At 44.5% G+C, this 14,291-nt stretch overlaps 1 protein-coding gene across 4 annotated transcripts in view; it reads left to right on the top strand.

The window, feature by feature from the left end:
• Positions 1-14,291, top strand: part of mpp7a (MAGUK p55 scaffold protein 7a) — a 304,718-nt gene that overhangs the window by 112,457 nt on the left and 177,970 nt on the right. For all 4 annotated transcript variants that reach the window (XM_036935252.2, XM_036935250.2, XM_090189801.1 and 1 more), the window contains one exon: positions 4,714-4,832. In XM_036935252.2, the coding sequence (XP_036791147.2) occupies positions 4,714-4,832 (119 nt within the window). The remainder of the gene's footprint in view (positions 1-4,713; positions 4,833-14,291) is intronic.

Below are 14,291 nucleotides of genomic sequence, written 5' to 3'. Positions count from 1 at the left end.
TTGCTCGTAATGCTCATCATGTAGGCTAATTATCATCTCCTTATTTTCATACTGTACCTAAATTACAAAGGTTAGCACTTAAAAGGCATGTAGAAAATCTGGTATATGGTTTGCTTCATATAAACTCAGCAAAAAAAATTACATCCCTTTTTCAGGACCCTGTCTTCAAAGATAATTTGTAAAAATCCAAATAACTTCACATATCTTCATTGTAAAGAGTTTAAACGCTGTTTCCCATGCTTATTCAATGAACCATAATCAGTTAATGAACATGCACCTGTGGAACGGTTGTTACGACACAAAAAGCTTACAGATGGTTGGCAATTAAGGTCACAGTTCTGAAAACTTAGGACACTGAAGAGACCTTTCTACTGACTCTGAAAGAAAGATGCCTGGGTCCCTGCTCATCTGCGTGAACGTGCCTTAGGCATGCTGCAAGGAGAAGTGAGAACTGCAGATGTGGCTAGGGCAATAAATTGCAATGTCCGTACTGTGAGACGCGACAGGGAGACAGGACGGACAGCTGATCGTCCTCACAGTGGCAGAGCACATGTAACAACACCTGCACAGGATCGGTACATCTGAACATCAAACCTGCGGGACAGGTACAGGATGGCAACAACAACTGCCCGAGTTACACCAGGAACGCACAATCCCTCCTCCATCAGTGCTCAGACTGTCCGCAATAGGCTGAGAGAGTCTGGACTGAGGGCTTGTAGGCCTGTTGTAGGCAGGTCCTCACCAGAAACCCACCGTCTCTGGACCAGACAGGACTGGAAAAATTGCTCTTCTCTGACGAGTCGCGGTTTTGTCTCACCAGGGGTGATGGTCGGATTTGTGTTTATCGTCTAAGGTATGAGCGTTACTCCGAGGCCTGTACTCTGGAGCGGGATCGATTTGGAGGTGGAGGGTCCGACATGGTCTGGGGTAGTGTGTCACAGCATCATCGGACTGAGCTTGTTGTCATTGCAGGCAATCTCAAAGCTGTGCGTTACAGGGAAGACATTCTCCTCCCTCGTGGTACCCTTCCTGCAGGCTCATCCTGACCTGACCCTCCAGCATGATAATGCCACCAGCCATACTGCTTGTTCTGTGCATGATTTCCTGCAAGACAGGAATATCAGTGTTCTGCCATGGCCAGCGAAGAGCCCGGATCTCAATCCCATCGAGCACATCTGGGACCTGTTGGATCGGATTGCGAGGGCTAGGGCCATTCCCCACAGAAATGTCTGGGATCTTGCAGGTGCCTTGGTGGAAGAGTGGGGTAACATGTCACAGCAAGAACTGGCAAATCTGGTGCAGTCCATGAGGAGGAGATGCACTGCAGTACTTAATGCAGCTGGTGGCCACACCAGATACTGACGGTTACTTTTGATTTTGACCCCCCTTTGTTCAGGGACACATTTTTCCATTTCTGTTAGTCACATGTCTGTGGAACTTGTTCAGTTTATGTCTCAGTTGTGGAATCTTGTTATGTTCATACAAATATTTACACTTGTTAAGTTTGCTGAAAATAAACTCGGTTGACAGTGAGGATGTAATTTATTTTGTTGTTGCTGATTTTACATTGTCTAATGTTATGATCTTAAATGAGAACATATCGCTCAACATGCAAGCAATGTGTGAGTTTAGCTATTCTCTGCTTCAGATGCCCATAAGGCCAGTCATGCCATCATACTGTAGATCTATGGCTGCATTGGAGATGCATGCTATATGATAAACTGCTAAATGGATTCACATAGCTGATATACAGAGAAGAGAGAGACAATCAAATAAAACACATTGGAGATCTTACAACTAGACACAAAGGAAATGTTGATTTGAGAAAACAACACAGAAACACAGACCCTCTTTATTGCAGGATTGGGACGTGATTAATCAACATTGACACAAGTTCATTTAAAAAAATATTTTAACCACTTCACTTCAAATAATCAACACTTCATCCCTTCAAAATGTACAAATAAGATTTATATTATGTAAATATATTTGTATAAACACCAATAGCTAATTGAGTAGTAACAAGTAGGCTATTATTACTAAAGCATAATTTCCGTTTAACAACAAAATTTGCTCCAACCCTGCTCCACTGACCCCTGACCTACTGGGTGAGCAGGGTTCTGTTCCAGCTCAGCAACAGACCTACTGGTTGAGCAGACTTCTGTTCCAGCAATAGATATACTGGGTGAGCAGGGTTCTGTTCCAGCTCAGCAATAGACCTACTGGGTGAGCAGGGTTCTGTTCCAGCTCAGCAATAGACCTACTGGGTGAGCAGGGTTCTGTTCCAGCTCAGCAATAGATCTACTGGGTGAGCAGACTTCTGTTCCAGCAATAGATCTACTGGGTGAGCAGGGTTCTGTTCCAGCTCAGCAATATACATAGTGGGTGAGCAGACTTCTGTTCCAGCTCAGCAATAGATCTACTGGGTGAGCAGACTTCTGTTCCAGCAATAGATCTACTGGGTGAGCAGACTTCTGTTCCAGCAATAGATCTACTGGGTGAGCAGGGTTCTGTTCTAGCTCAGCAATAGATCTACTGGGTGAGCAGGGTTCTATTCCAGCTCAGCAATAGATCTACTGGGTGAGCAGGGTTCTATTCCAGCTCAGCAATAGATCTCTACTGGGTGAGTAGGGTTCTATTCCAGCTCAGCAATAGATCTACTGGGTGAGAAGGGTTCTATTCCAGCGCAGCAATAGATCTCTACTGGGTGAGCAGGGTTCTATTCCAGCTCAGAAATAGACCTACTGGGTGAGCAGGGTTCTATTCCAGCTCAGCAATAGATCTACTGGGTGAGCAGGGTTCTATTCCAGCTCAGCAATAGACCTACTGGGTGAGCAGGGTTCTATTCCAGCCCAGCAATAGATCTACTGGGTGAGCAGGGTTCTATTCCAGCCCAGCAATAGCACACTAGATTATCAACTCATTAGGTTTGTTAAGTTGAATCAGGTGTTATTGCTGGGCTGAAACAGAACCCTGCTCACCCAGCATATGTCCAGTAGGGTTGGGCTGCTCCAATTGTAATAGGTATATACATTTGTGTGTGATGTTTAACTGTATTTTTGTATACACCGTTTGCTAATATAGGTAGGCCTACAAATATAACCCATGGCATATAGGATATACCCTTAGTCTGTTGGGACATTCATTGTTGGGACATTCCATCTCTCTTCATCTGCAAAACGGTTTTCACAGCTTTCCATATTGGAGGACAGAACACATCACGAAGAAACAGGCTTCATTAAACTTAAATTAGACGGCACTCAATATTACGTTGCTGTATCTCTCTGTCCTCAAATTTCCCCCCTTTAGGGACTGGAACTGGAGAATCTTGTCATAATGTCCTCCCACAAATTGACCTGTCCTGTCTACACTCTCCCTTTACTGCCAGGTGGAGCTGTAATTTCACCCTCTTCCATAGCTGTTAAATACAAATGCATTTGATTACATCAAGATAGCTAGCTGATAGGAAGTTAGCTAACGTTTGCTGATGACATTTAATTCACTTAACTATACAGTATGTAAAGCTACAGTAGTTACCTACCTAACATCTCAGTTGAGTTAACCTACAAAGTGGCCTATTGCAGACAGCTAGCTAAAAATACATTGTTTTCAAGTATTGACTTGATTTTGGAGGAATGGCAACGTGAGACTAGACCAGACCTAATACACTACTTAGACCCACCAGAACATGTTCTCCAGAATATAGTCCCAATACAACACGTCTCCACTTAGTCCCAAGGACAGCAGGTCTTAGACTGTGGCCATTTCATCCGACTCAATACTATAGCGCTTAGACCAACCAGCACACTCATTAAGGCCTTTGTTCCTTGATTTTTCTCTCTAAAACGTATATATGTTTAGTTCAAATCCGGGACTTCAGCAGAAACTAAGATTGATTTATTTGTGGGATTTATTGAGTGACGTTGGTGACGGTGGAGTTCCTGGAACAACAGGAAGCACTGAGACAAAGGCAGGAAGTGCCGAGCTGTGAGAGGAAGTAGCTTATTGCCTCCTGATGACCTGGTCTGCTCTGGTCTGGTTTAGTCTGGTCCAGAGTAGACCAGTGCAGCTCAACACCCACGTTCACTTTAACCTAGGTTGGTGATACCTCCCCTAGAGGTCTGTAGAACTTCCTTGCTCCCTCATCTCCCCCTTGGCAACTTCACAGGGAACTTGTGTGTGTGTGTGGGTACACACTGAGTATACCATTAGGAACACCCCACCCTTTACTCTCAGAACAGCCTCAATTCATTGGGGCACGGACTCTACAAGGTGTCGGAAGCGTTCTACAGGGATGCTGGCCCATGTTGACTCCAATGCTTCCCACAGTTGTGTCAAGTTGGCTGGATGTCCTTTGGGTGGTGGACCATTCTTGATACACACGGGAAACTGCTGAGCGTGAAAAGCCCTGCAGCGTTGCAGTTCTTGACACAAACCCGTACGCCTGGCACCTGCTACCATACCCCTTTCAAAGACACGTCAGTCTTTTGTCTTACCCATTCACCCTCTGAACGGCACACACGCAATCCATGTCTCAATTGTCTCAAAGCTTAAAAATCCTTTGTCAACCTGTCTCCTGTCCTTCAGCTGGTCAGTCTTTGTCATGGAAAGAGAAGAGGTTCTTAATGTTTTGTATACTCAGTGTATGTTTGTCTCTGTGTGTGATGGGCGCTGACTGCGTTGTTTCCTCCTGTTCCCTCTCTGTGCCTCCAGGTCTGCATGAGCTGCTGTGTGCCCTGCCCTCCCAGCTGCAGCCCCATGTCCACAGCCAGGACGACAGCACCTTTCTACACAACATGTTCGGAGAGAGGAGCCTCCACTCGCTGGTCAAGGTAAACCTACTGTACCCCTTCCTATTTTCCCCTCCTAAGCCTTTAAAGAAGTATGTGTGTGACGAATGTGTTAGGATCATAACACCCCTCATTTTCTCGCTCATTTCCTTTTTTCAAGCTCTTACTTTTTGTCTGTTTTTCAAGTGTCTCCCTGTCTCACACGCTTTCCCCTTTCTCTCTCTCTCCCTCTTGTTCTAGTCCTGTCTCTCTCTCCTTCTGTACAAGGCTGTCTTAATGTCGCGACAGGACCGTGTCGGGTCATGTGTCTATGTGAAGAGGTTCTCTGGGCCGGACCAGGCGGCAGGGTTATTAAAACAGAGTGCCGGAGATGAACACACTTGATATCTTTATTTCTCTGGCAGACGGTGCTAATGAGTGAACCATATGCTGTCCACAGTTTGTAGTCTGTCTGTCTGCCCCCCCCCACTGCCCTTGTCTAGTCTGCAGACTACAGCAACACCACTCTTCCCTCTATTAATTTCCCTCTATTCATTTACCCTCCCACTAGTCCAAGGGACAAAGCCCAGGGTTGACAGTATCTTTAGCATGTCGTTTACAGGTGTATAGGTGAAGTTCTGAAGTACTGTAAAGAAATGTAGCTTTTAAATCAGAGGCAATTGTTGGTCAGTAGCAGACAGTTTCTGATCAGTCTGTTGGCTGCGGTCTTTGTGTCATAGACAAGGGAAGGGAGGGGGGAGAGAATTGACATCATATTACCTCCCTCCCCTCACTACATAAACGTTTTCTCTGTTAGTGTGTGTGTGTGTGTGTGTGTGTGTGTGTGTGTGTGTGTGTGAGTGAGTGAGCGAGCGAAGGATCCAGGATGTGCTGTGCCAATGCGAGCTGAGCCACGTGTATAAACTCCAGCAGAATTATAATGGTTTCATCCCAAGTGGCACCTTATTCCCTATATAGTGCAATACTTTTGACCAGACCAAATAGGGAATAGGGTGCCATTTGGGACATAACCTGAGGTTGGGACATGACTGAGGAAACATAATGGGTTTCCTTTCATGTTGGGTTTGTTATGCATGGCTTTGGACTAAGGCTTTTCACCAGATAATGATGGGTAGGCCTGTGTATGTTCAAAGTCCAGATCGTGTCGGCCCAAAGAAAATGTAATGTCAGATGGCACAGATGTCATTATGGTAATGATTGTGGGTTACATTTCCATAACATTTAGGCAGGCATGTGGCTGGACCTCAGGACCTCACCGAGTGTTTGACCACAGTGGATCATGGCTGATCAGGCTTAATCCCTGTTATACATCTCTCCTGGGGAAGGAACTCTGTCCATCTGTGGGCAAAGGGTTATGTTCATGTTCCCTCACTGGTTTCCAATTAAACCCTGAATAGCTCTTCACAAAGCCTTTGTCTGTTCAGTGACAGACCTTCTCAGGCTGTTGAAATTGTCGAAAAGTTAGAATTGTGCAGCCTCGGCTTTTCAGTACCCGTAGTTCCCCAGCAGGGGGAGTTTGTGACGAGAAAGGAAACCTCACCTACCTGTTGCCAGCTGCGGTTTCAACAAACAAGTGGTGCTAGATTGGACCTGAATTGACTGGAATATGTGTTTTGTGTTTAGGGAAATGCCAGTCTGCTAATGAGGAGCCAACGAAGCAGAGCTCGGAAGTCATTCACTCCTCCTCCTTCTTGTCCTCCTTCCTTCCACCTCTCCCTCTTAAAAACCCTATGAAACGTTGGGCAGTGGAGGTCCGACCAATTAAGAAGCTGTGTGATTGTCGAGGGCTGACAGTTAGGATTGGAAGGAGGGGTGTGAGTGGGAGAGGGGCTCGGCGGCGGTTGCTTTTGAAAAGTTGAATGTTCTTTGTCATGGTGATGAATTGGCACCACCACTTAGCGATGTGAATTCCACCACCATCATCCGGACACTGAGCCAACCAATCACTGACGTCCTGCCACCGGCTGCCTGGCACTCACACTGTGGGTCGCGTCAGCTGCAATCTATAAATGCCCACTAGGTTTACAGCCTAATGCGGCCTAATTCACCATCGCTACTGTAGCGTAATATATACCTCATTAAAGAAGAATGATGTCCCGCCCCGACCCGACCCGCACAGCCGTGAAGCAGGCCCATAAGTCAGGGTAACAATAGAGGACACACACTTCTCTTCTTCCGCCAAGACAAGACCATTTATGTGTTTGATTTTCTTTTTTCCACTTTCTCTCTCTCTCGACTCAAGGAAAGCTGAGCTGAATGAGCTTTCAGTGTCTCTTATCCTCAGCATTGCAGGGAGAGGGGAGGGCTGTTTGATCCAACCCAGCTCTAGACAGACAGGCTGGCCTTTTAATGTGTTTCCTCCTTCCCGTGGGGGTGGGGGGGGGGTGGAGAACCCTCTCACCCTCTCACCTTACAGTGGTGCTGCTCAGGTGAACTCATGTCTATCGTCAGTGACACACTATTACTTTAAACCCTACTACCCCATCCTACACACACACCACCCTCACTACCCGTTCTGCAGATCCAGATTCCACCCGTGACTACACAGGGCTGTGAAACAGAGGTATTGGAAGAGGCTAATAGCAGAGAAAACATCCTCGTAATCTGACAAGTTTAAACAGCTCAGCCTGTCCCTGGGCATATGGTAAGCATCAGGCCTCACCTGGGTAATTGTGGAGCATCGGATGCCTGGTCAGGACTAGATCCCTAGCGGAGGTAGAACAAGTGTCAGCGACTGAGAGAGAGGAAGGGAGTAAGAGAGAGGGAGATTCAGGCCTACTGTACAGTGGACCCTAACCAGACTCCTCTCCTCCTGTCATCCTCCTCTGTCTCTCCTCACCTGCCCTTCCAGACAGACAATTGGGCCCCTAGCGTCTCTGTTAATCAGATTATGTCACAGAGGAGAAAGATGAAACTAATATAGTCTTTCGGCTGAGTTCACAGGTGTTACTTCCCGAATGGCACCCTATTCCCTATATAGTGCACTACTTTAGACCAGGACCCATAGGGTGCCATTTGGGACAGATCCAGAGTCCCTGCACAGTGCACTACTTTGCAGGCTTTTCATCGACACGACAACGTCCCCAGCTGCATGACAGAAAGTAGAGCCTGTTTATGGAAGCGCCCGGCGTACGTATCCAAACTAAAACAGACTCTTAAAATTAAATTAGTTACTCAAGTGTACTTTCTATAAATTCCTCCCTTTCTACTGTTCCGTCGCCAAGTACCTCGTACCACAAAAAGCCACAGGAAATATAATACAACGTTCAATTTCCACCTGAATCAGGTGCAGGGCGGTTGGAGACCAACTTTCTGTCAGCAGGCCTTCAGCGTTAGCCCTGAGCAGCTTCATTTGTGGTCGGTCACTTTTCCCTTTCATTCTGGTATAGTTAGATGCTAATAGGCTGGGCTTGGCAGGCAATCAGGTTGCGTCCCAACTTCCACCCTATTCCCTATTAACTGCACTATTTTTGACCAGGGCGATATGGCTCTAGTCAAAACTAGTGCACTATATGGGGAAAAGTGTGCAATTTGGGATGTGTCCCCTCGGTCTCCTCCCACCCTGTTATACTTGGAGCTTTTGAAGTGATTGTAGCTGTCTGTACTTCAAATGCTGCACTGCTTTAATGTGACGTGGAAAGGTGCTTTACATTAGTTTTAGGTGAAGTCTGGTGGATTTGACTAGTTTGTGGTCATTGCGTACATGGTCTCATTTGAACTGGAATTTGATTAGCTTCTTAATATAGTATAGCCCAGATGGTCAAACACATTCTTAGACTGCAGTCCTAGTCATTAAAACACACCATGATATATGCTACACACAATGTGGGCTGTATGAATGTTTCTGAGGAGTGACGTTCAGGACAACGTGTAGGAAGACCAAGGGATTAGCAGCCATAGACTACCCTCTCCAATGTTCCCTATCTGCCTCCACCCTACCTCAGACTGTCTGGTCTCTGGACTCTGGGCTTGTAAGCCTATACCACCTGAGAGATCGGCTGGTGCTGCCTGCGGTTGACACACGTCCCTGGGCTCGGTCTGTAAGCCTATGCCACCTGAGAGATCGGCTCGTGCTGCCTGCGGTTGACACGTCCCTGGGCTCGGTGGCGGCTGAACCCCCCATTTATTATTTTGGGGGAACGGAACCTCCTCTCGGGAAGCTTAGAAAACACCTGAGGGGCACGGTGGGAAGATTAGCCTCTGGCTGCATCCCAAATGGCACCCTATTCCCTTTATAATGCACTTTTTTTGACATACAGGGGAATGGGGTGCAATTTGGTGCCATTTGGGACGCAGCCCCTGTTCTCTGGGAAACAGGACCCTTGTGTTAGCTGTCCTCTCACGTGCCTGCACCAGTTCTCATTGTATGCACCATAGCCAAATGCATTTAAACTCAGTTTTTCACAATTCCTGACATTTAATTCAAGTAAAAAATGCCCTGTTTTAGGTCAATTAGGATCACCACTTTATTTTAAGAATGTGAAATTTCAGAATAATAGTCGAGAGAATTAATTATTTCAGCTTTTATTTCTTTCATCACATTCCCAGTGGGTCAGAAGTTTACATACACTAAATTAGAATTTGGTAGCATTGCCTTTAAATTGATTGTTTAACTTGGGTCAAATGTTTCAGGTAGCCTTCCACAAGCTTCCCACAATACGTTGGGTGAATTTTGGCCTATTCCTCCTGACAGAGCTGGTGTAACTGAGTCAGGTTTGTAGGCCTCCTTACTCACACACGCTTTTTCAGTTCTGCCCACAAATGTTCTATAGGATTGAGGTCAGGGCTTTGTGATGGCCACTCCAATACCTTGACTTTGTTGTTCTTAAGCCATTTTGCCACAACTTTGGAAGTATGCTTAGGGGTCATTGTCCATTTGGAAGACCCATTTGGGACCAAGCTTTAACTGATGTCTGAGATGTTGCTTCAAGATTTTCTATAGGATTGAGGTCAGGGCTCGTTTTACTGTGGATATAGATACTTTTGTACCTGTTTCCTCCAGCATCTTCACAAGGTCCTTTTCTGTTGTTCTGGGATTCAGTTGCACTTTTCGCACCAAAGTACGTTCATCTCTAGGAGACACAACGCTTCTCCTTCCTGAGCGGTATGACGGCTGCGTGGTGGCATGGTGTTTATACTTGCGTATTATTGTTTGTACAGATGAACGTGGTACCTTCAGGCGTTTGGAAATTGCTCCCAAGGATGAACCAGACTTGTGGAGGTCTACAATTTTTTTCTGGGGTCTTAGCTGATTTCTTTTGATTTTCCCATGATGTCAAGCAAAGAGGCACTGAGTTTGAAGGTAGGCCTTGAAATACATCTACAGGTACACCTCCAATTGACTCAAATGATGTCAATTAGCCTATCAGAAGCTTCTAAAGCCATGACATAATTTTCTGACATTTTAAAGGCACAGTCAATTTAGTGTATGTAAACTTCTGACTCACTGGAATTGTGATACAGTGAATTATAAGTGAAATAATCTGTGTCATGCAAAAAGTAGATGTCTTAACCGACTTGCCAAAACTATAGTTTGTTAGCAAGAAATGTGTGGAGTGAAAAACTAGTTTTACTGACTCCAACCTAAGTGTATGTAAACTTCCGACTTCAACTGTAGATGTTAATACCCATTTACACAATGTGCTTATTGTACGTTGACAGACATTAGCAACTGTAGAAAGCTAAAGTGGTTGAATTGACCTCGTTGCTCTTTAGGGTGTATAGGCCTATAGCCTACTTGTTGACACAAGCCTGGATCATTATTTCTGGTTAAAAATGCCCTACTGTATCCAAACTAAATCCCCTGTCCTCACAGAAACGTTATACTCCGGTGCTTAGGCTGCCGTCCAAATATTGTCATTACTGTTTAATGGACGAAAGCAGCGTGACGTTTGAAAGATCATGTTCAATGTACACAAACACGCTGGTTACGGACAAGAGGCAGACAGGCGGTGGACAGGGCCAAAATTGAAATGGACTTGTGGGGTTGTGATAGGGACAGTAGAGTAAAAGTAGAGCGAGTCGAAAAACTCCCCCCAGCCACAGAGTACAGACGCATTGGCCTATTGAACATAACATGGGTTGGAAACTAAATGATTCCCAGCCTACTAGTGGTTTGGAGGTGGAGAAGACATGGATTTACCATCTTCAACTTGTTGTCTGTTAGGTGTGATTTGGCAGTCCACTTCCCCAGGTCGAGAACTGCTGTAGTGAAGTGTGTTTATAGCATGAACACCGTTCTGTTGGAATACACCACCGTTATATCCCCTAACCTCTGACCTGGAACTAAAACACTGCTTCCCAGTTCCTACCACCCCCACTCTGAAGATGTTTGAAGTTTATCCATCATTTTGTCCTCAGCATTCTCTAGGCTACTATTTTTTTTTACAACCCAATAGCCTCTATAAATCAATTGAATTAGCTTAATAAATGCCACGTGCAATAAATCGCTGCAGTGTTTTTATTTTACATGTCATGAAACGGGATATTGGAAATTAAAAATGGTAATGGAAACCAAGTACTGTAGTGAAGGTGTTTGACTCATTGGCTGTCTGTATTTCTTTAGGAACTTGGTTTGGTGTGTGTGTGCATGTTCCTTCACTGTCTCCTCATGCAGAATAAACAGGGTCTTCTGTGGGGTCCTCTTACCCAGTTGCCAACACTGCTCCCTTTCACTTTCCTAGCTGCATAAGGAATTCTATCCTCTAGCTAACTTAATGATATGGCTGTCACGGCAGGATGGACCTCTTCAATTCAATTCAAGGGGCTTTATTGGCATGGGAAACATATGTTTACTTTGCCAAAGCAAGTAAAATGGATAAACAAAAGTGACTCTCTCTCTCTCGCTATCCCTCCCTCTCACTACCTCTCCCTCTCTCTCTCCCTCTCTCTCTTTCTCTCTCTCCGTCTCTCTCTCTATCCCTCCCTCTCGCTACCCCTCTCTCTCTCTCCCTCTCTCTCTTTAATTCAATTCAATTCGCTTTATTGGCATGACGTAACAATGTACATATTGCCAAAGCCTATTTTGGATATTTACAATATAAAAATAAATAAAAATGAGAATCAAAATTGTCAACGGGACAACAGTATTCAACAATAACAATAAGCATACAGTTGAGTACATGTGCGGGTTGATTGGTCTGTCAGACACTGTCCCTCAACTTATGGCAGGCAGCAATGTAGTGTGCTGCCAACCCACAGCTCTCTGCGTCCTCCCTCAACAGGACGGGTAGCCTACTCTCATCAGAGAGGTCTTTGAAACCTTGAATAAGTGTTTCAAATTTGGGAAAATGACACACAAGTGTTTTATATTTTTGAAATTTTGTCAGGAAATGCAGCTCCGTCTCAGGTTCTGCTGTTGTGCAGTGGTTGCACAGCCTTTTCTCTACAGGGAGCCAGGTTTTCCTGTGTCTACCTTTCTCAATGGCAAGGCTGTGCTCACTGAGCCTGTACTTTGTCAAGGTTTTTCTAAGGTTTTGATCAGTAACCATGGTCAAATATAGGGCCAGATAGCACTGCATTTTGCTTTGTGCTTGTGTTTCCCAATAAGCAATGTAGTTTTGTTTTGACTGTGTTGTAATTTGGTTTATCTTGATTGATTGGATGTTCTGGTCCTGAGTCTTCAGTGTGTTAGTAGAACAGGTTTGGGAACTCAGGACCAGCTGGATGAGGGGACTATTTTCTTTGCTCAGCTCTTGGCATTGCAGGGCTTGGTAATGAAATGAGTGGGGGTCACTGTATTTTAGATGTTTCCAAAACTTAATTGCTCTTTTTTGAGTTTTCATTATTAGTGGATATTGGCCTAATTCTGCCCTGCATTCATTGTTTGTAGTTTTCCTTTAGACATGTAGGATAATCTTACAGAACTCTGCATGCAGGGTTTCAATGGGGTGTTTGTCCCATTTGATGAAATCTTGTTTTGCAAGTGGACCCCACACCTCGCTGCCATAAGGTGCAATTGGTTCAATGACATATTCAATTAGTTTTAGCCAATTTTTAATAACTATTAGCTTTTTAATGGCGTAGAATGCCCTGCGTGCTTTCTCTCTCAGCTCATTCACTGCCTCATTAAGGTGTCCAGTTGAGCTTATTTTTAAACCTAAGTAATTGTAGCGTGTACAGTACTCTATATATTTTGTACCAATTGAGAACTTTGGTCTAATTCCCTGAGATCTGGATCTTCTCTGGAAAATCATTATTTTAGTTTTTTGGGGGTTTACTGCCAGGGCCCAGGTCTGGCAGTACTGCTCTAGCAGGTCCAGACTCTGCTGTAGGCCATGTGCTGTGGGTGACAGCAGGCATTGGTCATCTGTGAAGAGTAGGCATTTAACTTCTGAATTGTGGAGACTAACACCAGGGGCTGAGGATTTTTCTAGAATAGTGGCCAATTGGTTAATGTAAATATTGAAGAGTGCAGGGCTCAGATTGCAACCCTGGCGAAGGCCCCGCCCCTGGTTAAAGAATTCTGTTTTTTTCTTACCAATTGTTTTTACCAACATGTTTTGCCAGTATACATTGATTTAATTATGTCATATTTTACCCCCTACACCACTTTCAATAACTTTGTAGAACAGTCCTGTATGCCAAATATAATTTGTGAGTTTGAGCATCTCATTTAGGATGCCATCAGGTCCGCATGCCTTTTTACATTTGAGAGCCTGAAGTTTCTTATAGAGCTCCTGGTCAGTTATTGGGGAGTCCAGTGGATTTTGATTGTCCTTTATAGCTTTTTCTAATCCATTCAACTTCTCGTGAATTTGGCGTTCTGCGTTTGTGTCAATTTGAACGGTGTTGTAGAGTGTTTTAAAATGGGTTGTCCATATGTCACCATTTTGTATTGCTAATTCCTCTTGTTTAGATTTTTTACATGTTTTTTCCAATTTTTGACAGAAGTTGTGTGTGTTTATGGACTCCTCAATTAGTGTCAGCTGCTTGCTGTTGTACTGTGCTTGTTTGGTTCTGAGTGTACGTTTCTAGAGTTTTAAAGCCTCACAGTAATGAAGGTGTAATTCACCATTATTTGGGTCTCTGTGCTTTTGGTTGGATAGTGTTCTAAGTTTTTTTCCTTATAATTTTACAATCTGCATCAAACCAGTTGTCATCTGTGATCTTTTTTTGTTTTGTTTTTTATCAATTTCAATTGTGCTTCTTTTGCCGTTTGCCTGAATATATAGTTGATGTTTTGTACTGCCAGATTGATGCCTTCTTCACTGTGCGTGAATGTGGTATCCAGAGAGTTATCTAAGAGTGTCTGGATATTTTGGTTCCAGGTTGCTTTCTGGTATTCTTCTGTGCTGTTTTGGGCCCATCTGTATGAATTTCTGATGTTGTACAGCTTACTGGGCTGTGAATGTGTGGTTGTTTCCATGTCTGTTATTTTGAGGAACAAGGTAATTTGGCTGTGATCAGACAGAGGTGTTAGTGGCTTGACAGTGAATGAGCTGAGAGAGAAAGGGTCAATGTCTGTGATCATACTGTACTGTGGCCAAGAGGTGAGCAGTA

This window comes from Oncorhynchus mykiss, chromosome 11, assembly GCF_057628025.1.
Source record: "Oncorhynchus mykiss isolate SJ-2025 chromosome 11, ASM5762802v1, whole genome shotgun sequence".
Classification (NCBI taxonomy): Eukaryota; Metazoa; Chordata; class Actinopteri; order Salmoniformes; family Salmonidae; genus Oncorhynchus; species Oncorhynchus mykiss.
This window is presented reverse-complemented; position numbering and strand designations above follow the sequence as displayed.